This window comes from Lepidochelys kempii, chromosome 4 (assembly GCF_965140285.1).
Source record: "Lepidochelys kempii isolate rLepKem1 chromosome 4, rLepKem1.hap1, whole genome shotgun sequence".
NCBI classification, from domain to species: Eukaryota; Metazoa; Chordata; order Testudines; family Cheloniidae; genus Lepidochelys; species Lepidochelys kempii.
In genome coordinates this window covers 109,117,798-109,142,555 of record NC_136383.1, presented here as the reverse complement: position 1 = coordinate 109,142,555, position 24,758 = coordinate 109,117,798, and the positions used below count along the sequence as shown (strand labels likewise).

Sequence of the window (24,758 nt, the reverse complement as noted above, 5' to 3'; positions counted from 1 at the left end):
CTAGTGAAAAAGTTTTTCCTAATATCCAACCTAAACCTCCCCCACTGCAACTTGAGACCATTACTCCTTGTCCTGTCCTCTTCTACCACTGAGAATAGTCTAGAACCATCCTCTCTGGAACCACCTCTCAGGTAGTTGAAAGCAGCTATCAAATCCCCCCTCATTCTTCTCTTCTGCAGACTAAACAATCCCAGTTCCCTCAGCCTCTCCTCATAAGTCATGTGTTCCAGACCCCTAATCATTTTTCAAAAAGAAAAGGAGTACTTGTGGCACCTTAGAGACTAACCAATTTATTTGAGCATAAGCTTTCGTGAGCTACAGATCAGCTCACGAAAGCTTATGCTCAAATAAATTGGTTAGTCTCTAAGGTGCCACAAGTACTCCTTTTCTTTTTTGCGAATACAGACTAACACGACTGTTACTCTGAAACTAATAATTTTTGTTGCCCTTCGCTGGACTCTCTCCAATTTCTCCACATCCTTCTTGTAGTGTGGGGCCCAAAACTGGACACAGTACTCCAGATGAGGCCTCACCAATGTCGAACAGAGGGGAATGATCATGTCCCTCGATCTGCTCGCTATGCCCCTTCTTATACATCCCAAAATGCCATTGGCCTTCTTGGCAACAAGGGCACACTGTTGACTCCTATCCAGCTTCTCGTCCACTGTAACCCCTAGGTCCTTTTCCGCAGAACTGCTGCCTAGCCATTCGGTCCCTAGTCTGTAGCTGTGCATTGGGTTCTTCCGTCCTAAGTGCAGGACCCTGCACTTATCCTTATTGAACCTCATCAGATTTCTTTTGGCCCAATCCTCCAATTTGTCTAGGTCCCTCTGTATCCTATCCCTGCCCTCCAGCGTATCTACCACTCCTCCTAGTTTAGTATCATCCGCAAATTTGCTGAGAGTGCAATCCACACCATCCTCCAGATCATTTATGAAGATATTGAACAAAACCGACCCCTGGGGCACTCCACTTGACACCGGCTGCCAACTAGACATGGAGCCATTGATCACTACCTGTTGAGCCCGACAATCTAACCAACTTTCTACCCACCTTATAGTGCATTCATCCAGCCCATACTTCTTTAACTTGCTGACAAGAATACTGTGGGAGACCATGTCAAAAGCTTTGCTAAAGTCAAGAAACAATACATCCACTGCTTTCCCTTCATCCACAGAACCAGTAATCTCATCATAGAAGGCGATTAGATTAGTCAGGCATGACCTTCCCTTGGTGAATCCATGCTGACTGTTCCTGGTCACTTTCCTCTCATGTAAGTGCTTCAGGATTGATTCGTTGAAGACCTGATCCATGATTTTTCCAGGGACTGAGGTGAGGCTGACTGGCCTGTAGTTCCCCGGATCCTCCTCCTTCCCTTTTTTAAAGATTGGCGCTACATTAGCCTTTTTCCAGTCATCTGGGACTTCCCCCGTTCGCCACGAGTTTTCAAAGATAATGGCCAATGGCTCTGCAATCACAGCCGCCAAGTGCAAGATGGTGTTATGGGCAGGACTGATGATTTATAGAATAATTCTGTGATGTTAACGTTAGTGCGTATCATTTGTTGTTTTATCTTTGGCAAATGAGATAGATGCTGCTGCCATGTGGAATATCAACAAAACATTGTTGAAAGCAATTTACTCCTTCCCTGTCTCCATTATGGAGAAGAACATTTTCACTGGATATTTTCTGAAAACCAAAAACTAATCCTATTGCCGCCGATAAGCAATGTATTTCACAGAGAAGAGTAGAATCACATTTCTTAGAACTACACTTATCTTATCAGTTGTCTGCAGAATGACTTGGTAAACATCTATTTTCCTTTGTGTTTGCCTTAGCTGGTCTGTACATGCCAAATAGCGAGGCCTGGAAATAATAAGGAATCAGAAGGTGTTTGACTGTAAGAGTAATTCATAAATAGATTATGCTGTACTGAGAGCTGGCATACATTGACTGTCTAGTGGTTCTCAACCAATGGTCTGCAGACTGCTGAGGGTCTGCAGACTGTGTCTAAGATTTCCAAAGGTGTCTGCACCTCCATTCAAAATTTTTTACGGGTCCTCAAATGAAAAAAGGTTGAGAACCACTGATCTAGAGTCCAACTTGTCAGTGTTGAACAATTAACTAGATAAGCCTAATTTAATAGGCTTTGATAGGAAAGGTACTTTTATGTACTATATATTGTAATATATTTGCTGCATGACAGGCACAGAGAAAACAGGGTCACAATACAGATTATATATAAACAAATGTTTATTAAGGATGTGTTACAATGTGATCTACCTTTTACCACAATGGAAAGTTAAACTCCAAATATGCTTTAATAGATTCACTTCAGTCTTTACCTGAGCTGTTAATTTTAGAGAAAATGTTCTATCCTCCTTACTCTCCTTGCATTTATACAGCAGTATAATGCTTTAATAGCTTCTCGGTGCTTGGTAATTGTTCTTGTTGCTTTGTATCACACTATACAGTCTTGAAAACAATTCTTTAAAAAAAAAAAGTTACTCTAATGCAATAAAATGTAATGTCGCTTAAGAATGCCTGTATAGCAATAAAAAGGCTTTTAGACCAGATTCCTTCCTACAATGAAACAGTTAGGAAAGATAGTTTTCTTGTTTTATGTGGCAGTGAATAGAGAGACTAAAGCAATAAGACCCAGTCTAAAGTCTTCACTGGACAGAAAACCCAGTATGGAGTAGAGGACATTTATTTTATTTCTCTTTCTTTCTCTCTCAAATGTAGAAAAATAGCATCTATCCAGCACCATTAGACACTCTGCCATAAATTACTTTAACAAATCAAATCAGAGTCAGAAGAACACAAAACTCCCCTGCGACTTCACTCTCCCCCACAGATCTGTTTCCCCTCAAAGGCCCAGTTCTGAAGCAGCTCTCACAGAGGCACCTTGCAGTATTCCCAGAAGGTCAACAAATCAGAGCTGATTTTGGATCATATGCTTATCCCTGTAGCATATGGGATAAGCACAAGCTCTCACTTACCTTCCAGTTATCCATCCTAATCTATTTTGAAGAAAAGCTTGTTCCAAAGCTGAGGGCCTGTCAGTCTGTCCTGCAGTGGCTCAAAGACATAGGTACCAACCTCAGGGCAGACTGACACGAAGCAGGGCACAAAGTCCATGTTAGTTGTGAGTTCTGTACTTAGATTTCACCAATCAACTATCAAGCGTAAACTCCTCAAGCCTATAACAACCTTAACATGGAGTCACAGACAGTCCCCTGGGGTACTTCAAACTGTCTTGCTACCCAAGTGTGCCTACCTTTCTGATAGATTGTCCCTGGAGTAGGAAGATCTGAGGCTATATAGGACTTTATAAATAAACACCTTAAATTCAATCCAGAAACCAATAGGGAGTGCAGATTATGGAGCACAGGTTTCATGTGCTGCCACAGGGCAGAATAGTTTAATAAGTAGACTTCCGCATTCTCGATCAGTGTAAATTCTGGATTGATTTAAGGTTCAGTTCCATGTAGACTACACTGCAATAATTCTCTCTAGCCGTGAGAAAGAAATGGATCGTGGGAGCAATCATTACCTGACCATCAACAATTGGATCAGTTATGTATAAATATGCAGAAATACACAAATGTTTTAGTTTGGGAATGAATAAATAATGCTTATTATAAACAACTAATTAAGCATATCTCATTTATAAAAAGCAAGTGTTGTTTGTTTTGCTATACTACATTATGGTTCTTTCACCAGTACTCTATTACAAGTGTAAATCCCAGAGCCAAATTTATATAGTGGATTATTTGTTAAATAATTTAAGGGAAATCCCCATTCTACTAATTTTTGACTGCTTTATTATTTTGTTTTAGGGGTTTTTTTGTTTGTTCATATATGTTGCTGGCAGTAACTATAAATCAGTATGGTGTTGTAAAATGTAAGACCAGGGTGGTTTTTATTTTTACCAGTCAGTATGTTTAACCAAGCAGCTGAATGGGCCCCGTCAGCATTTAGAGTATGGTTTTGCACCAAACTAGAGTACACAAAGGATTGTAGAATTCAATTAGATTTAATAAGAGAGTGTGTCTTGGATGCTTGTCTAATGAACGATATGTATTTCACATTATTCATCTGTAGAAGTTTTGTCTGTTTATAGAGAGGTAAGAAATTATGCATTAAATCTTTTGATATATTGTTTTCTAAGGAAGAATTTGATACATTTCAGATAAGGCTATTTTGTGGTTAGCTGAACTCAGAGTAGAGCATCTCGATCCAGTGGGCCCGTTTCTCCACTGCCTTGAACTAATTATTTACATCAGTACAATATGGATGTAAAATACTGCAATTCCAATTTGGTAGAGTTTTACATCCAATTCACACAGATGGACAGGACTACCCGATGTGCAAGGAATAAGGTCTTAAATGTGTTTGATTTAGGAGAACCACCTCTAGGAAATGTGACAAAATAAAATAGGCAGCCAATGGGAGCTGGATATTGGAACATATGTGAGGGGAAGTAGGTCTGCTCACAAATATGGTAACTGCACTTCAGAATGGTATACTGATAAATACCCATCCCCTGTCCTCCTTCCCTCCTAAATCCCTCCTACAAATACTGCAACCATTACCTGGTTTATTCCACCCTTCACCACTAGATACTTTAACTTCTCTGGACTGAACTAACAAAAAGTCACTTATGCTTCTGTTCCACTTCAGCTTTTGTAAGTTGTGTGATCATTATCTTAAATTTATGAAAATCAGAAATATTATTTCATACTTCATCCCTGTATAATCTCATTATATAGACTGCATGTGGCTCAATATAATATATTTCATGAAAAATATATAGGTTTGATTTTTTGCTTTCCAGTAGGAGATAAAGTAGTTCTATGGTATAATGCATATATGTCTGTCTGTTTTTAAATAATTATGAAAGGACCAAGGGCACAAGATAGGCATTTTTTGAACTGATTTGTAAAACTGAATAAATGTCTTGTTTTCAGTGCTTCCTATCTGACTCAATAGTTCTTCTTTTTCCTTTAAAATCAGGACACATTACTCATTTTCCATTACTCAGTACTTCACAAAGTAGAAGATGGCAGTACAGATTTATGATATCAATGGTCAGACTGTAAGCCGTGTAGGAAAATAAAATTACCACTAATTAAATTTAGAAGTAGGTTTGCCATCTACAAAAGATCTATTGCATCAAATTGAACGATAGTTTTCCCACACACAAAAATGGATCAAATCTTAACAGTGCAGGATATAGATATTATACATTGCTATTTCAATTTATAAAATTAAAATAATAAGCATTGCTTTGTAAGGTTAATGGGATACTCAACTAGAAACTATATGTGGTGGGTAATAAAATAGCTGCAATGCAGTATTGGCTTCATTTGCTAAGAGCTGATGCAGTATATCAGATTAATTTATATTAGGTTGTACAGTGACTTCATCCTTAGAATCACTAGGAAAACAAAAACACCTACAAATATCTTCAGTTTTTTATATGAGAACAGATGAGCATATTATACAGGTCTGAAATACAAGTGGTAGCAAGATTTTGCTGTAAAATTGCTTCCCACCACACCAAACTCAAACCCAATCATACTTATAAATAAAAACCCAGCAGTCCAGCTCCATTTCCCCCAAAAAATTTAATAGTAGATTTGTTTGTTTTTTAAATGAGTTTCTATAGGTACGTCTACAAAATATACTACACCTCATTTACTAGTATGCTCTGAAATATCAACATAAAAACAAATAAATTAGTTCAGTTTCACTGTCTAAATGCCTTAGTTTCAATTTTTGGTAGAATATGTTGTTTCATATTTGCTCAAGGATATTTTTATTCAGGTTCTGCACATTTAGGGTCTGATTTTGAGACCAGCCTCAATCTGACCTTTTTTGTGGGTGCAAAAAATGGAGGTCAGATTCTCAAAGGGTCTGTGTAGCAGGGCAGAAATTCAGAAGTCCCAAGTAAAGCACACAAAAATTCAGAGGTTTCTGGTGTGTGTTTATTTATAGTTGGGGGGGGGTTGTTTGTTGATTTTGGGAGTGGGGGGTGGTACAATCAAAATAACACAAACCAGCAAAGTTTCTGGCCATATTCCCTTTACGCAGCTGAACCGTATTTAAACTTAAACAAACCATTAAAACAGTCCTGCTCATGTGTCTCCAGAATATCATTGTTGTGGGCTTCCCCTCTCCCCAATACTAAAGAAGTGCTAAAGTTACATGTTGTTACACTGGCTCTTGGAATATAGATGAAACAGTTGTTTGCTAATACCTTAGAAGGGATACATCAAACGCAGTGTTATTGGAGGAGCTGTGGAAGCCAAGTGCATGTGATAGATTAAACCCACAAAGTTGCAGTTACTTGAGTACCTATTATAAAGGGGCAAAGCCTTCTTATGGAACTGAGAAACTGGCCTAATAATGTGGATTATATCCCCTCTCTACCAATTGCTAAACAGAACTGTGAAAAAATTATCTGGAAGAGGCTCATGGGGCGAATAGGATTTGCTACACATCATCTGAACTTATTATAGGGTTTGAATATTGTTTCATTACACCCTGTGGCAAAGAGTTTACTGCAATTTACTGTGTTATTTTCATTCATGTTATTTTCATTCATTGTATACAATTATTTGTTAATTTCTCCACTTGTATCATTCATCCTTGAATTGTTAATACTGTTTCATAGACACACTGTCTTTTGTGTAAACTATAGGGCTGTAATATTGCTGCAGAATAATTTGTTTCAGTGGGAGTGTCCCTTTATTGTAAAATGCCCAGATGGATATCCTCATTTCTGGAACAGGTAAATGCCCCCTCTCTCTTAAGTTCAGGTTTATACTTCTGAACCCATGATGTCCACTTGTTTTACTAGTTTATGGTATTATTGTACCCTTATGGAGCCCTGTGAAGGGGGATGCTCACCACTGGCACCACCTACTTGTCAGGTAGGGGTGTGGCAGGCTGTCTTCCTCCTGGGTACCCCTCTTTCCTACTACTGCTCTGCACTGTGGTGGTCAGTTCTTCCAGTGATTCTGCCATCCGGCCAGATCACGTGTTCAAGTCTGTCCTGTTTGGGGTATGTATAAAGGGGTATGTATAACAACTGGGGGAGTCTTCAGGATTAACCAGGAGGCCTCAGGGCTCCTCCCCTGAGTCAGGATCTCCTATCATGTCTTCAGAGTCTTCTCCCTCCAACTAGGTTCCCTGCATCAAGGTAAGCCAGTGTAGCATTCTTTCTCTTTAGGGGTTGATAGGGGAGCCTGGGCCCACCCTCTCCACTGGGATCCAGAGGTAGGCAGCTAAATCCTGCACCTGCAGGTCCTATGGGGCAGCCTCTCTAGATCACTTCCAGTTCGCTCTCTTCCCACAAGGTAAAGTAAAGAACAAAAGCATAAAGATAAAATCTCTGATCTTCAGAGAGTCACAGGTGCCTGCTTTATAGGCTTGGCCAGGCCTGCGGCAGCAAGACCACTTCTGACACATTCAGGAGCTCAGCATGGAGGTCAGCTCACTTCCAGTGTCTGTCTGTCTGCCAATGAGCCACTCTGCTTCCCCTTTTAAGCAGCTCTTTAACCCCTTCCTTTCCAGTGCAGGGTTTGTACACTCTTCACAAGCCCCTTTCATTCTAAAGGATCCCAAGGGGCTTCACAAACTATGTAGAGTACATACAGAATGACTAAAATGCTGCCTCGTTGTAACAAGGACTGCATGCTGTACAACAGTACAGGAATGGAAAATACTGGCCAAGGACACAGAACACCCCTGTTTCTTTTGTAATCAACAGTATACCCCAACCATCACTGATTGCAGCCTACTGTGTAGTAAACAGTCACAGCAACGATAGTAAAGACCCATATGAAGTGGAGAGGTCTACATTAAAAAGTCAACCAAACTTACCCCAATTAATTCCTATTCTGCCATAAGTAAGGGCTTGTCAGCTGCACTACTATAGCTCTTTAGCAGAGGTGCTCCTATGCCAATGGGAGAGCTTCTTCCACAGCACAGTTAATTCACCTCCCGGAGAGGCAATAGCTGTGTTGATGAGCACTGTCTACGCAGAGGATTAGGTCAGTATAAATATGTTGCTCAGGGTGTGGATTTTTCACACCTTTGAGCAACATAGTTATACTGATATAGATCTGTAGTGTACATCTGGCCTGAAGGTCTGAACAGTTACTTCTTGTGCTCCTATGTGGTAAGTACATACTAGCTTTTAAATGGCAACCAGTGTGTAATGTAAACCCACATGAGAGGAGCAGTAGAGTCCCATTGGCCCCACCCAGAATTCCTTCTGATTGCTGGATTAAGGAACCCATTGTGCTAGGTGACATACAAATACAGTAATTCCTCACTTAAAGTCGTCCCGATTAACGTTGTTTCAGTGTTACGTTGCTGATCAATTAGGGAACATGCTCGTTTAAAGTTGCGCAATGCTCCCTTATAATGCCGTTTGGCAGCTGCCTGCTTTGTCCACTGCTTGCAGGAAGAGCAGCCCGTTGCAGCTAGCTGGTGGGGGCTTGGAACCAGGGTGGACCAGCAGCCCCCCAGCAGCTCCCCACTCCCCTAAGTTCCCTGTGCAGCAGCCACCCAGCAGGCTATCAATTGCCTGCAGTTCAGCTATCCCTCCCCCACTGCCATGTGCTGCTCTGCCCTCTGCCTTGGAACCTCCTGCTTGCTGTGTGTGGAGGGTGGGGGTGGGGGGAAGAAGGGGGCTAATGTCAGGATGTCTCCCTCCCCTCTGCTCCTGCACTCCGCTTACCCCATCTTCCATAGAGCGGGGGGGACACACGACAGGGCTCAGGACAGAGGGCTCTTCCTGGCAGCAGCTGCGGTCTCAGCTTGCTGATCTACTTAAAAAGGCAGTGTACTTAAGAGTTGGGTCAGTGTACTTAAAGGGGCAATGCACATCTCTCTCACACACACGGTGTGTGTCTCTGTCTCCCATGCTGTCTCTCCTCCCTCCATTCGTGCTGCCTTGTAGAGTGTGAGGCTACATTAACAAGAATGAGTTAACCCTTGAGGGCTCAGCCAATTGCTAGTTCATCATTTAGCAGTAAGGCATTCCGTGGGAAGTATCTCATCCTCTGACTTCACCACCTCAACCAAGCTTCACAATCATAATCACTGTGTACCAGTATTAAATTAAAAAGAAAAGGAGTACTTGTGACACCTTAGAGACTAACAAATTTATTTGAGCATAAGCTTTCATGAGCTACAGCTCACTTCATCGGATGCTTATGCTCAAATAAATTTGTTAGTCTCTAAGGTGCCACAAGTACTCCTTTTCTTTTTGCGAATACAGACTAACATGGCTGCTACTCTGAAACCAGTATTAAATTGTTTGTTTAAAACTGATACTCTGTGTGTGTGTGTGTGTATATAATATAGTCTTTTGTCTGGTGAAAAAAATTTCCCTGGAACCTAACCCCCCCCCCCATTTACATTAATTCTTATGGGGAAATTGGATTCGCTTAACATCGTTTCACTTAAAGTTGCATTTTTCAGGAATGTAACTACAGCGTTAAGTGATGAGTTACTGTACAGAATAAAAGGACAAGCCTTGCTCCAAAGAGCTTGCAGTATAAATGCAACAATGGGTATAACAAACAGTGAAAATAAGCAGAAAAGGGATGAAAAGGGAACAATAAGAAGATTTCTTTACACATGCCCGTTATTCTCACAGCTAGACAGTTTCGAATAAGGGGTTTTGTTTTGTTAACTATAAGATAGACAGAACAAGGAGTAATGATCTCAAGTTGCAGTGGGGGAGGTTTAGGTTGCATATTATGAAAAAAAAATTCACTAGGAGGGTGGTGAAGCACTGGAACACGTTATCTAGCGAGGTGGTGGAATCTCCTTCCTTTGAGGTTTTTAAGGTCAGGCTTGATAAAGCTCTGGCTGGGATGATTTAGTTGGAGATTGGTCCTGCTTTGAGCAGGGGGTTGGACTAGATGACCTCCTGAGGTCCCTTCCAACCCTGGTATTCTATGATTCTATGATATGTGTGTCACGGTTCCTCCCCCACTCTGAACTCTAGGGTACAGATGTGGGGACCTGCATGAAAAAACCTCCCAAGCTTATCTTTACCAGCTTAGGTCAAAACTTCCCCAAGGTACAAAATATTACACCTTGGACTGGCCGCTACCACCACCAAACTAATACTGGTTACTGGGGAAGAGCTGTTTGGACGCGTCCTTCCCCCCAAAATACTTCCCAAAACCTTGCACCCCACTTCCTGGACAAGGTTTGGTAAAAAGCCTCACCAATTTGCTTAGGTGACTACAGATCCAGACCCTTGGATCTTAAGAACAATGAACAATCCTCCCAACACTTTCACCCCCCCCCTTTCCTGGGAAATGTTGGATAAAAAGCCTCACCAATTTGCATAGGTGACCACAGACCCAAACCCTTGGATCTGAGAACAATGAAAAAGCATTCAGTGTTTTACAAGAAGACTTTTAATAAAAAATAGAAGTAAATAGAAATAAAGAAATCCCCCCTGTAAAATCAGGATGGTAGATATCTTACAGGGTAATTAGATTCAAAAACATAGAGAACCCCTCTAGGCAAAACCTTAAGTTACAAAAAAGATACACAGACAGAAATAGTTATTCTATTCAGCACAATTCTTTTCTCAGCCATTTAAAGAAATCATAATCTAACACATACCTAGCTAGATTACTTACTAAAAGTTCTAAGACTCCATTCCTGTTCTGTCCCCGGCCAAGACGACTACAGACAGACCCAGACCCTTTGTTTCTCTCCCTCCTCCCAGCTTTTGAAAGTATCTTGTCTCCTCATTGGTCATTTTGGTCAGGTGCCAGCGAGGTTACCTTTAGCTTCTTAACCCTTTACAGGTGAGAGGAGCTTTCCCCTGGCCAGGAGGGATTTCAAAGGGGTTTACCCTTCCCTTTATATTTATGACAATGTGTAACACACAAATGAAATAAATACTGGAAGTCCCTGCCAACCACCTAGCTGTTTCTATTTGGGAAAATTCTGTAGGCATCACAGCAGAAATTGGTCTGGAAGAGGGATTTGAAGTAGCACAGGCTGGTGACACTATGGGTTAGTTCAGGAAGGACATTCCATACGTAAGGGATGGCGTAGAAGAAAGCACAAAGATGCCTGTGGGAGAAGTTGACCAATAGGTGATGGAGACTGGCTTTCTTTATTCAGAATGTAGATGCTACTTACAAAAGCAACCAAAAATGGTTGTAGCATAAATATTGTGCAGTCTGCCTTCTGTATCCCCTGGTTACCATCCATAGACTGTACTGAAAGTCCTAGAAAGAAATGATAGGATGATTGGTTAATGTAGTGTGATGTATATCAGTTTTAATAGACATAAATATATTCGAATTCAAAACTTTTAGCTTATAATTTGCAGTTCTTTTTCAGTTCTGAATAAGCTTAGTTAAAACTAGCCTTTTAAAAAGTTGTTGTCTGTTTTTCTGTACATTGAGCCTGTATTTCCTCCAACGTTTTTCAGTGTACATCAGGAGTACCTCCATTTAAGTCAACTGATATTACAGCAATGTATTTGGAGGAATTAAAAAATAATCACTTGTGTTAAGCCTTTGTAGTTATTTTTGTTAGGTTATCCCAATGATGAGAGAAGTTGTTTAATGTGAGCCCAGATCAGCAGGCTTGGCAGCCTTTGCAAACCAGCACCTTAAGCTTCAAATTTAGCATATTCAGCAGGGTACTTTAGGGTACACAGCCTCAGTACATGAAATTTGATATCTTTGATGTGTGGGCCCAGCAGAAAAAAATTCTGTGTTCTCAATTCTCCCTCTCACAGAAAAGCAGAATTGCTGAGTATATTGCTGGTGGAGTGATCTGCCTGACCAGACATTTGTAGGTGCCTGGACGTGTGTGGAGACTCCCATCTCAGTTAACAAGAGACAGATTTTGGCCATTAATAGTTTGTGTGAATTTTTATTTTCAAATTTTTAATACACATCTTCAACTTTGTCAATTCATGTGTATATTTTAATTGTAATACCCAGAATCAGCAACTGGTGTCTATATTTGTATAATGACAGGTTTCATAGTAGCAGCCATGTTAGTCTGTATTCGCAAAAAGAAAAGGAGTATTTGTGGCACCTTAGAAACTAACCAATTTATTTGAGCATAAGCTTTCATGAGCTACAGCTCACTTAATCGGATACATAAAAGTAGAAAATGCAGTGAGGATGTTTTTATACACACAGGCCATGAAAAAATGGGTGTTTATCACTTCAAAAGGTTTTCTCCCCCCACCCCACTCTCCTGCTGGTAATAGCTTATCTAAAGTGATCACTCTCCTTACAATATGTATGATAATCAAGGTGGGCCATTTCCAGCACAAATCCGGGGTTTAACAAGAACGTCTGAGGAATGGGGGTTTGGCAAAAACAAGGGGAAATAGGTTACCTTGCATAATGACTTAGCCACTCCCAGTCTCTATTCAAGCCTAAGTTAATTGTATCCAATTTGCAAATGAATTCCAATTCAGCAGTCTCTCGCTGGACTCTGGTTTTGAAGTTTTTCTGTTGTAATATCACAACTTTCATGTCTGTAATCGCGTGACCAGAGAGATTGAAGTGTTCTCCAACTGGTTTATGAATGTTATAATTCTTGACATCTGATTTGTGTCCATTTATTCTTTCACGTAGAGACTGTCCAGTTTGACCAATGTACATGGCAGAGGGGCATTGCTTGCACATGATGGCATATATCACATTGGTAGATGTGCAGGTAAACGAGCCTCTGATAGTGTGGCTGATGTTATTATGCCCTGTGATGGTGTCCCCTGAATAGATATGTGGACACAGTTGGCAACGGGCTTTGTTGCAAGGATAGGTTCCTGGGTTAGTGGTTCTGTTGTGTGGTATGTAGTTGCCGGTGAGTATTTGCTTCAGGATGGGGGGCTGTCTGTAGGAAAGGACTGATCTGTCTCCCAAGATTTGTGAGAGTGATGGATCATCCTTCAGGATAGGTTGTAGATCCTTGATAATGCGTTGGAGAGGTTTTAGTTGGGGGCTGAAGGTGACAGCTAGTGGCGTTCTGTTATTTTCTTTGTTAGGCCTGTCCTGTAGTAGGTGACTTCTAGGTACTCTTCTGGCTCTGTCAATCTGTTCCTTCACTTCAGCAGGTGGGTATTGTAGTTGTAAGAATGCTTGATAGAGATCTTGTAGGTGTTTGTCTCTGTCTGAGGGGTTGGAGAAAATGCGGTTGTATCGTAGAGCTTGGCTGTAGACAATGGACCGTGTGGTGTGGTCTGGGTGAAAGCTGGAGGCATGTAGGAAGGAATAGCTGTCAGTAGGTTTCCGGTATAGGGTGATGTTTATGTGACCATCACTTATTAGCACTGTAGTGTCCAAGAAGTGGATCTCTTGTGTGGACTGGTCCAGGCTGAGGTTGATGGTGGGATGGAAATCGTTGAAATCATGGTGGAATTCCTCAAGGGCTTCTTTTCCATGGGTCCAGATGATGAAGATGTCATCAATATAGTGCAAGTAGAGTAGCGGTATTAGGGGATGAGAGCTGAGGAAGCGTTGTTCTAAGTCAGGCATAAAAATGTTGGCATACTGTGGGGTCATGTGGGTACCCATAGCAGTGCCGCTGATTTGAAGGTGTACATTGTCTCCAAATGTGAAATAGTTATGGGTGAGGACAAAGTCACAAAGTTCAGCGACCAGGTTTGCCGTGACATTATCGGGAATAGTGTTTCTGACGGCTTGTAGTCCATCTTTGTGTGAAATGTTGGTGGGGGGAGAGAAAACCTGGATTTGTGCTGGAAATGGCCCACCTTGATTATCATGCACATTGTAAGGATGATCACTTTAGGGAAGCTCTTACCAGCAGGAGAGTGGGGTGGGGTGAGAAAACCTTTTGAAGTGATACAGACCATGAAAAAATGGGTGTTTGTATATAAAAACATCCTCACTGCATTTTCCACTTTTATGCATCCGATGAAGTGAGCTGTAGCTCACGAAAGCTTATGCTCAAATAAATTGGTTAGTCTCTAAGGTGCCACAAGTACTCCTTTTCTATATGTGTATGTGGCCATGGTGTCTTGCAATTACATGGAGATAGGTTATATCCTGTCACTTTAGCAAGACAAGAATTGTTATTGCTAACTTCCTTTCTTATATGTTGGAGCAGAGAAAGATTGTATTCATATAAAATTTGTCACCTAAAGAGAAATGTAAATATAGATATGCTCTGTTTATGATTATAATATAATTTCTTAGAGAAGGCTGTAACATCAAGTTATCGTAACTACAGCTGAAGATCACTATTTCATTCCTTGAATGAATTGAATTTGTCATTGAATTTATCACCAGACCAATGCAGTCATATTCCATTTTCAAAATTACATAAGTGACTTGAAAATTAAATCACAGCTCACAGGTTCTCTCTTTTCACACACTCTTAGTAATAGTTAGCAGGGTCTACTTTTAGATATGCTTTGATAATAGATGCGCCAAGGACAGCAGATTTAGCAAATAAATATAGCTTTTTTCCTTCCTTTCTTTAAATTGATAATGAATTGGATAAGGACTTGTGATATATACATATAGGATTGTTTTTCAGGGCAAGTTATATGAATATAAACTTTGTAGTAGTTTAAAATCTGGAGATGGACAAACCTTAAAAAGTGTGAGGTTTTGTGAATTCCTCGTGCTGTTTTGGGGGTTCACAAAACTAGTTTGAGTTCCTCAACTCTGTTTTCTACTGATGGGAAGCCTGAGCTGGTGTACAATTTATATTAAGGAAAGAACAGCTTCCAAAAGCTCCACTAGAATTTTTCTTCCCCCTCTCTGCTGTTTATCCAGTCTTTCTCTCTCTCTGCTCGCTGCTTCAGTTTTACTCTGGTTTTCTAGAACTCATTTCAGCAGGAAGTTGTTCAGGCAGAGTTTTGCAATTTCCAAAAGGGGTTGGCTATTTAAATAGATAATGGATACAGTAAATACGAACAAATTTTTTAAAGGGATATTAAACCTTATTCTTCAGGGTTTAAGCCAATCTCCAATTATTACAGATCAGGATAAGTTGTGAGGGCATCTGCCTACTGTCTACACCTTCTTCTGAAGCATCTGGTACTGGCCACTATCTGCACAGTATACTGGTCTAGATCGAGTGAAGGTCTGATTCAATGTGGCAACTCCTGTGTTCAGCAGGTTGTTTCCCTCTCTGTCCATGCTCTTCTCATTTTCAGTCTTCTTTCAATGGAGTGTAACGTAATTCTGAGTCAAACGTTTGAACTCAGTGTTTAAGTGCTTTCAAAATTAAGCAAAATCAGTTTGACCACATCTGTTAAAAATGGTGTTATTTTGTCACATATTACATGGAGGACCTTTTTATTGCTATGCAGCTCAAGTAATATGAGAAATGTGATTACTTCTTTGTAGTTAATTACAAGTCAGTTGCTATAATGAAATATATTTCATAAAGAGCGTAGACTGAATTACAGTGGTTGGGATTCATTTTGAAATCATTTTCTTAATTGGTATTCCTTTACAAAAATTCTTTTGTACAGATAAAATATGTACAACAACTTTTAAGTTTCGTTTCATCTTTTTTTTTTTTGCAGTGATCTCAGTGAAAATCAAATTCAAGCAATTCCAAGGAAGGCTTTCCGTGGGGCCGTAGATATTAAAAATTTGTAAGTAGTTTCCTATTGACTTTTATATTTTGATGGTTATATTTTACTTGCACATTGTCTTTGTTTTATCAGATGTTTTTCTCTTCAAACACCTTTTGTAGCAACTGTTGAGAGAGTCTCTTCCTGAAAATCAAGAGATTTATTGTTGTTTTAGCAAAAGTATTTAATACATTTGAACATCCTAGAATTTCCTCTCACCAAATCCAAATGGTTAAAAAGGAATTAAAGATGTCAAAACAATATATTTATTTTCTTATGGTAACCTGGGTTTAATATCTGGTCTTCAGGCCTTTTTCAGGGTATGTCTATACTACTCGCCGAATCGGCGGGCAGCGATGGATCGAGCAGGGGTTGATTTATTGCATCTAGTCTAGACGCGATAAATCCAGCCCCAAGCGCTCTCCCGTCGACTCCTGTACTCCAGCACCGCGAGAGGCGTAGGCAGAGTCAACGGGGGAGTGGCAGCAGTCGACTCACCATAGTGAAGACACCTCAGTGAGTAGGTCTAAGTATGTTGACTTCAGCTACTTTATTCATGTAGCTGAAGTTGCACAACTTAGATCGATTTTCCCCCTCCTGCTCCCCCCCGCCCAGTGTAGACCAGGCCTCAGTGTTTTAATGGAAAATGAAAATATGAGCTATCTTTTCTGACTATAACTATTTCTTGTGAAAATTTGTTCTGCTTAGGGTCTAGAGGGCTGCCTTTTATTTAATCTTGTTAAAGAGAAAGATTGAAATAATTGTATTAACCAATCCACTAGAATACATATCTACTTTTTATCTGACTACTTCTCTCACACAGTTTTTCTTTCATGGTAAAGCAAGCCCTTTGTACGGGATTGGTGACCATCTTTCTTGAGACATGGTAGCCCCATAACTCGTGCAATTTTTCATGGCTCCTAAATGTGGAATTTTGTCAGGTCTAAGGCAACAAATTGGTGACTTCTGCACTTACCATTTGCTAGTTGTGAGTGAATAAATTGCCTTTCATTCTATTAAAGACAGCAATAGTAAAACAGGACTTTTCAAAGCCCTCTTGTGGATTCCCCTCTGGATACAATTTTCTTCATTTGTTGTTCTGCCTGTAACAAGCAGTTTCTGAAAAGAAATGTTGTTCAAATTAAATGTGGGAGGAGGGAGGCTAAAAAGCAAAGCAAATAATGGTGGAACACTGCGTAGCTTATAATGGGACATCCTGAGACCAGGAAGGGAAACAAGTTTGTATGCTAATCTAAAGCTTTCTGCATCTGGTATCAGGCTAGCAAATTAAGTGGGCCTGTTGGATTAAACAGTTCTTGCGTAATTTCATGTTTAGAGCTTCAGCTTCAGAAAAGGGTTCAGGAATGTTCTTTGAGTCTGTTTACAGAGATTAGATTGGATTTGTGCTGGAAATGGCCCAACTTGATTATCATACACATTGTAAGGAGAGTGATCACTTTAGATGGAGAAAACCTGGATTTGTGCTGGAAATGGCCCAACTTGATTATCATACACATTGTAAGGAGAGTGATCACTTTAGATAAGCTATTACCAGCAGGAAACTGGGCTGGGGGGAGGTATTTTTTCATGCTTTGTGTGTATGAAAAGATCTTCTACACTTTCCACAGTACGCATCCGATGAAGTGAGCTGTAGCTCACGAAAGCTTACGCTGAAATAAATTGGTTAGTCTCTAAGTAAGGTGCCACAAGTACTCCTTTTCTTTTTTCAAATATCTCTGCCTCCCTGACCCTAACAGTCATCCTACTCCAGGGTCTGCACAATCTTTTTTGTGCATCATCCTCCTTATCTCACTTTGGCAATCTCTGTAGACCCTTTTTCTTTTAGAGCATCAAGCTCCTGTAGCCTCTATAGTGGCCTATCGTCTCCTGTATTCTTCATTGTGCTTAGGTGTGTAGGAGAGCATTGTCTAGCGAGAATATTATGATACTGCAATGACTTAATGGCATGAAACATATTCAGAAAGACATATAATTGTATTTCTGTTTATAAAAAGGTGATACTGGTGATTTTCCATCACCTCACAGTGAGACTGTGGCTAGAATAAACAGCCACCTCTCCCGATGACACATAGGAGAGAGGTGGCTGTTTATTCTAGGGAGGCAAATGAATTTTGTAAACTAATTTCTGTACTCCTCAAGCTTCTTTTATTCAGCTGAATGTGAGCTCTATCATAGAGTCTTGTAAAGATACTAGAAAGTTTAAAGCAGAGAATTGGGCCTATTGATTATGATTCTTGACTCATGCTTTTATATTTAAAAATATTCATGTTGAAGTTTCACTCTGCATTAAAATCTGAGATTAAATCTGAGGCAAGCCCTACCCCCTTATATAAATGTTGCTCAAGGTGTGTTGGTTTGGGTTTTGAGTTTTAATTTTTGGCATTTTGGGGCCATTATTATTTCAAGTCTAAGAAAATTTTTGCTACCACTAGAGGGCAATATTTCTCTGAATGATCCTTTGCATAAGAAAATTGTTATGGCTCTAAAAAGAACTTTGAATAGTAATGAGTCTGCATCAATGGAAACTTTCTAATGTGGGGGTGAGATTTAAGAATGCCAGAAATATCCCATTACATTGTAATTTAGACTCCAGTTTCCTGCGTGACATAGGACAGGACTACCTCCAGGATTTAACAAAGGTTTAGAGTATGTATTCTAGTGTGGTAGCCGGCAGAGCAGTTTGCCTAAGGTTCTGGTATTCAAATCACTTATAATCACTCTGTACACACCAATAACAATGTTTAAAGCCTTTCCTCTTTTGGGGATAATCCATGCAAAGCTATCAGCAAGGTCCTAACAATACCAAAAAGTCCAAAGCCTCTTTGTAGCACCAAAATTCTGAATTTCAGAATGGCCACCATAGATTGCTTCCTTTTCTTGTGGTCCAAAGAAGAATATTTTCTCAGATCTTTGTCACTAGTAGAACAAAAGGAAATTTCAAAAAGTTTTCCACAGAAATACCTATACATCATCTGACTAGACAATGACAGTATCTCTTTGCCATCTCGTAGTGGAATGTATATCATTGGGTTGGGTGGTCTCTGTGTAACTTGTGATAACAGACAAGTTCTAGCATTTATTAAATTAAATCTTTAGAAAATGGATGCCCTCCACACCTCTCTGGAGACTTGAGAAAGAGAGGCAGAGTTTAAAACCACAATTTCCTATCCATAGAAGTAATATCTGTCAAGATCAGTTAGATAGCAAACACTGTGTTCTGTTTGATTGTCCAAAAGAAGTCAGGAAACAGCTGACCAATCGTCGGTTTAGAAAGATTGAACTAATTTGCAAACAAAAGCTGTTACAAAATAGAGTGGTTAAAATCTTTTTTCTATCCATCGATTCAGGTGATTGTCTAATATACAACCACCAAAGTACTTGCATCGCCTCATTGAGTATTATTGTTACCAATAATTAAGGTTTGTTCTAATCTCAGCATTTCCGATGTATTACTCTGACCTTTGGTCTGGCCATGACGTTAAGAATCTTCATCAAAATTATAGTGGTGATAGTAGCAGAGATAAGGAATAAAGTAAAAGTAGGAATCTGATACTGGGACAATTTGCTAATTCAAACTACATTATGTCTAGAATTTATTCTTAAACTACAGTTGATGTTCATCAAACGCACTAGTACTTTATTTTGTCAGGAGTCAAGAGACAGAACAGCCTGGCAAGGCATTTCAGTGCAGTCAAATAATGGCCTTCCAATCTTCCAGAAGAGTGAGCAAAATAAAACAAAAGTTTGTTCAGCTCAGCTAGATGGGAGCATTCTTCTTTGTGCAAGTAATATCTTTTTTGGGTCTTTCTGGTTTCTTGCCTCAGAGTTAGCTCCTGTGTCGACTACACTCCAGAGCCCTCTTGCACCTTCTACAAAGAAAGAGTTCAGTTTCCATAGAACTTGGACAAAATCATCCTTATCAGGACAATCTCAAGCTTTCTTTAATATTATGCATAAGATATCACCATTTTCAGAGGACTTGAGAACCAGAATTGCTAGTGTATTCTGAAAGACGTCAATCTCTTGGGATAGCTAGTTCACCTACATCACCAACTCAGACATTAAATCTGACCAGGTCGGAGATATGTGTTTACATAAACATCTTAGAAAAAAGAGCAGTATTGGAGGCTCAGAACATGTTTTGTTGGACTCTGAAATGTATGAAGTTCTCCGGGACAATTCAGCAGTGCTATAATAGAAACTATTAAAATGTCAGTATTTACTAACATTTACCACAATTATGATTGACCTCTCCTGTCCTAAGTAGAGGGGGAAATGGTGGTCATCTTGGACTATACTGGATGATAACTCTTGGTAAATGCTGACTTTTTAATGGCACCCACTGCTTCCATACTAAATAAACAAGGTGCACCCAGAGTCAGCCCATACGAAAGGAACCATTAAAGGTCCTATGTTGAGCCCCCAAAAATATTTAGATACGTATATCTCCCTTATCTGGAGAAACCCTCCTAAACAACTGATGATTTCAGTAGACCGAAGATTCAGTCCAGGGAATGGTTGTTACATTCTGATTTGTTCAACGTGACACAAGTGGTGACAGATGCCAAAGACAGCTCTGTTTGCATCAGAAATCAGTCACTGATTGCTTGGGCCTGTTCTTCAGTGGTGGTGTTGGGCCACATTGTCTGAAAGGCAAAGAGTGACTAGACATAGTCTATACTGGTTTTCCCAGACAGGCCTCCCAGTACCTGGTATGCCAGCAATTCAAATGGCAGGGGACGGTGTGCTGCTTTTCTCTCAAAGGCTGAATTATTCTCTTCAGGAGGACTGCCTTCACCCATGTGAAGAACACCCTTATCAATATTGTTGCTCTTAGCTACAATCATTGATGTTATGCTTCAGTTTAGGTGATCCATGTTGTCAAGCCACAATATCTGGATCCAACTGTTGGAAACAGAGAAAGTTTGGTTTCTGTTTTGAGAACCATCAGTGTACTTTGACCTCTGAATCTTCCCTCTTTAACGTATGTATTTTTTCAGGAGGGAATACAAAAGTTCTTAATGCTGTTAATTCATCTTGTGCCCTTTTGGTTGAGATAAGATCCAGGGTTGTCTAGATTCTTATATGGCAATCATACTGTAGTACAGAGGTGGGCAAACTACAGCCCATGGGCCACATCCAGCCCATGGGACCGTCCTGCCTGGCCCCTGAGCTCCCGACCGGGGAGGCTAGTCCCTGGCCCCTCCCCCACTGTTCCCTCTCCCCCGCAGCCTCAGTGCGCTGCACCGCCAGCGCTCTGGCCCGCTGCTCCTGCTGGGCAGTGTGGCGACGTGGCTGGCTCTGGTAGGGTAAGGGGGCGGGGAGCAGGGAGTCCCAGGGGGCATACAGGGAGCAGAGGGCAGTTGGATGGGGCGGTGTTTCTCGGGGGGGGAGGGGTGGTGGTGGTCAGGGAATGGGGAACAGAGGGGGCTGTATAGGCGTGGGAGTCCCGGGGGGCTTGTTAGGGGTCGGGGGTGTGGATAGGGGTCGGGGCCGTCAGGGGACAGGGACCGGGGTGGGGGGGGTGTTGGATAGGTGTGCAGGTCCCAGCGGGCCTGTTAGGGGGTGGGGGTGTGGATAGGGGCCGGGGCAGTCAGGGACCAACGAGGGGTTGGACAGGCATGGGAGTCCCAGGGGGCGCGGGTGTGGATAGGGGCTGGGGCAGTCAGGAGACAGGGAGAAGGGGTGGTTGGATGGGGGTGGGGTTCTGGGAGTGAGCAGTCAGGGGACAAGGAGCGGGGGGGTTGGATGGGGATGGGGTTCTGAGGGGGGCAGTCAAGGGGCGGGAAGTGGGAAGGGGCAGATAGGGGGTGGGCGCCAGGCTGTTTGGGGAGACACAGCCTTCCCTACATGGCCCTCCATATAGTTTTGCAACCCTGATGCGACTCTCAGGCCAAAAAGTTTGCCCACCCCTGCTGTAGTATCTGAGCACCTTACATATATTAATGGAATTTTCCTCACAAAGCTGATGAAGAAGAAAAGTATTATCCCCATTTTACAAAGGGGGGAACTGAGGTACAAAATGATTAAGTGACTGTGTATGCAAAATGTCACAGGAATTCTGTGTCAGAGGTAAGAATTGAACTTAGACCTTCTGAATCCCAGGTCAGTGTCTTCACTGCATACTCTTGGGGGAATTCTGTGCCAAAAAATTAACAATTCTGCACACAATATTTTTAAATTCTGCAAAATTCTGCATATTTGAATTGTCAAAATAATGCAATATTTTCAATGGTTTCAATTATTTTGGTAATTAATTAAACTACAATACAATGGATGGAGAATGGGAGTGGGGAGCATTGGAGAAAATCCCCAATCCCCCTTGCCTAATAGTAATGTAGCTAGTAATGAGCCTTTATTTCGAGTTATTAGTCAACAAATATATGCAGCTATATGCTCAATGTTACATCATAGGCAACTGAAGAGCAAGTGAGGGTGGCTGAGGAATTAAACTCACAATGTATATTGGCTACTGTCTAGCTCCAGAAAGGTCAGTAGCAAACAGGTCATGGAGCACATTTTGATAGGAAATTTTTTCAGTCAAAAAATTTAGACCAGTTCTAATCACTAAAGCACCATAAGTATTTAAAAGCCATATTATTCTTTATACCATAATGGCAATGTAAAGGAGCCTTAAAACTTTTACACCTGTTTTATACTTCTGGGGGAATTCACAAAGACAATGGGAACAATTAAATAAGCAGGCAGGCTGCTACATTCTGTTCTGCCTCAGGGGACAGAGCCTACCTACCCCTCAGAAACACCTTGAAGCCCCGCCCCTCCATGCCAAGCGTGCTGCAATTTCGAGCAAGAAGGATTGAGTGTGTGTGTCTCTCTCGTGCACGGCTGCCCCTCCCTCCCCAAGCTGTGATTGAACCGTGCGCTGCCAGGGAGGGCATATGACCACTCTCGTGGCTTCCCTTTGCTTCCCTGTCAGAAATCATTTTTCTACAGGGAAACAAAGAAATCTGTGGGGGACATGAATTCTGAACGTGTGGAGTGACCAAAAATTACCCCAGGAGTAACTGCAAAGCCATCTCTGTTAATCTCATGTGACCCGACTCCCTGTTAGTGCAGTTCGTAAAGGCAGCCACCTTAATTCACCCTCATGTCTGCAGTATTGCTCCATCTAAGGATACACATTCTCACTTCCAGCTCTCTCTGAACTTCCTTTTTCAGCCCCTTGCCACTATTTCCTCTCTTTCCTGCCTTTTTCTTAGTAGATTTCTTTTGTGCTCTTTTTCTGAAACCCTCCTTACCTAAAAAGAAAAGGAAAGCTTATGCTCAAATAAATTTGTTAGTCTCTAAGGTACCACAAGTACTCCTTTTCTTTTTGCGAATACAGACTAACATGGCTGCTACTCTGAAACCTCCTTACCTAGTTATTCTTCAGGACAAGGTGACATTGAGTAGAGGAGTCTAGTGATATATGAAAGTGGGTCCAAGTCCATTAAAAACAGTGGATAAAGGTAGTAAAACACAGTTGGCAAAGATTGTTCTGCCTGTCCATGGAGTACGACAGACTTGGACACCCATGTTTCTAGTGACACCCTTTAGCTGGCACATCCTACTGGCTGGTCTCAAGAAATAAGGAAGTCTGAACTTTTTCATCCCTGCTGCATATAATATAGCTCCCTCCAGCTTTTCCCCCATATACTCTAGTATTTTATAATTTAGTGTTGGCTTTATTGACTCCATCTGGTCTGACACGGCATGTGAAGGATGCCGAAATACTAAGTCTGTGTGCCTGTTGTTTCGCTACAGGAGTATCACCCCCATGTGGAATAATCTCAGTGTACTATATGTGTATTGATATAGGCTCATATGCCACATTTTTCTTAATAACATCATCGTAGTTTATATAAGCCATAGCTTGATTTTAAAGTGCTCTAATCAAGTTTGTTTTAGTATGTAGTCAGGGCTGGCCTTACCATGAGGCGAACTGAGGTGGCCACCTCAGGTTCCAGACTGTGTGGGAGAAGGGGGCCACTAGGACCCGGAGTGTAGAAAATTGTGTCTGCTGCTGGTGCATATGTATTCTCTCTGCTCTAGATGCACAGAGATGGTGGAGTGCTGGAGGAAGGAGGGCACAAGAGACTTAACAGGCAGGCAGGAGAAAAGGTGAGAGGGAATAACAGAAACCAGCAGGAGCTACAGGGGGAGACAGGAGGAGGAGCCTCTTATGTACCTCTCTAGGACCCCCAGGAGTCTGAACTAATTAACACCAGCTTCTCAAGGACCTTCCTGTTTCCTGCTGCTTCCCTGAATCCACTTGAGGAGAACAGGCAGTCAGCTGAAGTAGTAGGAGCCAGTTAGGCCCTTAAGATGGGGAAATCTTCCCTCAGGCCCTGCTACCAGCCTGCTTATTTCTCCCCTTCAACTGAGTGTTGATAGCCACTATAGCTGGCACAGAACAACAGTCATGAGTGAAAGAAGAAAACGCCCCTTTGGGGCAGCATTCAGAAAAAGAAAGAAAGCAAAGGAAACTTTTCTATCTAAGCAGGAAGGAGCTCTCTTAAGATACATGGACACAGATGTCCACGGTGAGCCTTCCGGCCCCAGTGAGGATGAGGGTGGTGAGGAGATGCCTGATCTTCCAGTTAGTCAGAGTGCAGGTGACCTGGCAGGTACTGCAGCATCCATATCTCCACCTCAAATGGATGTAACCATGCACATTCCTGAAGAAAGGTGTAGATCAGAGAAGAGTGTGGTGGAGGCGCAAGAAACAGCTGCTGCTGTGTTTAGTTCCTTAAGTCTAGATGATCCAGCACTGTAGACCCACTTGCGCAGCAGCCTGTGGGACTTCCTTGTACTGCATGGGCCACAGCAAATGAAAAACTTCATGTTCCCCAAAGACAATGAAAATAGAAGTTTCCATCCAACACATTACTGGCATGAAATTCCCAATGGTGACAAAGTGGAGAGGCCACGGCTTATGTACTCAAAAACCCAGAATGCCACATACTGTTTTTATTGCAAACTCTTCCAGTCTAATATTCTAGCCACATTGGTTTCCACAGGAACAAAGGAATGAAAAAATCTGGCATGCCATGAGAAGGCAGCAAATCACCAGAGAGCATTCCGTAGGTGGAAAGAGCTTGAGATG

At 41.4% G+C, this 24,758-nt stretch overlaps 1 protein-coding gene across 13 annotated transcripts in view; it reads left to right on the top strand.

Moving 5' to 3' along the window:
• Positions 1 to 24,758, top strand: part of SLIT2 (slit guidance ligand 2) — a 424,023-nt gene that overhangs the window by 230,845 nt on the left and 168,420 nt on the right. For all 13 annotated transcript variants that reach the window (XM_073342401.1, XM_073342399.1, XM_073342407.2 and 10 more), the window contains exon 5: positions 15,581 to 15,652. In XM_073342401.1, coding sequence (XP_073198502.1) covers positions 15,581 to 15,652 — 72 coding nt within the window. The remainder of the gene's footprint in view (positions 1 to 15,580; positions 15,653 to 24,758) is intronic.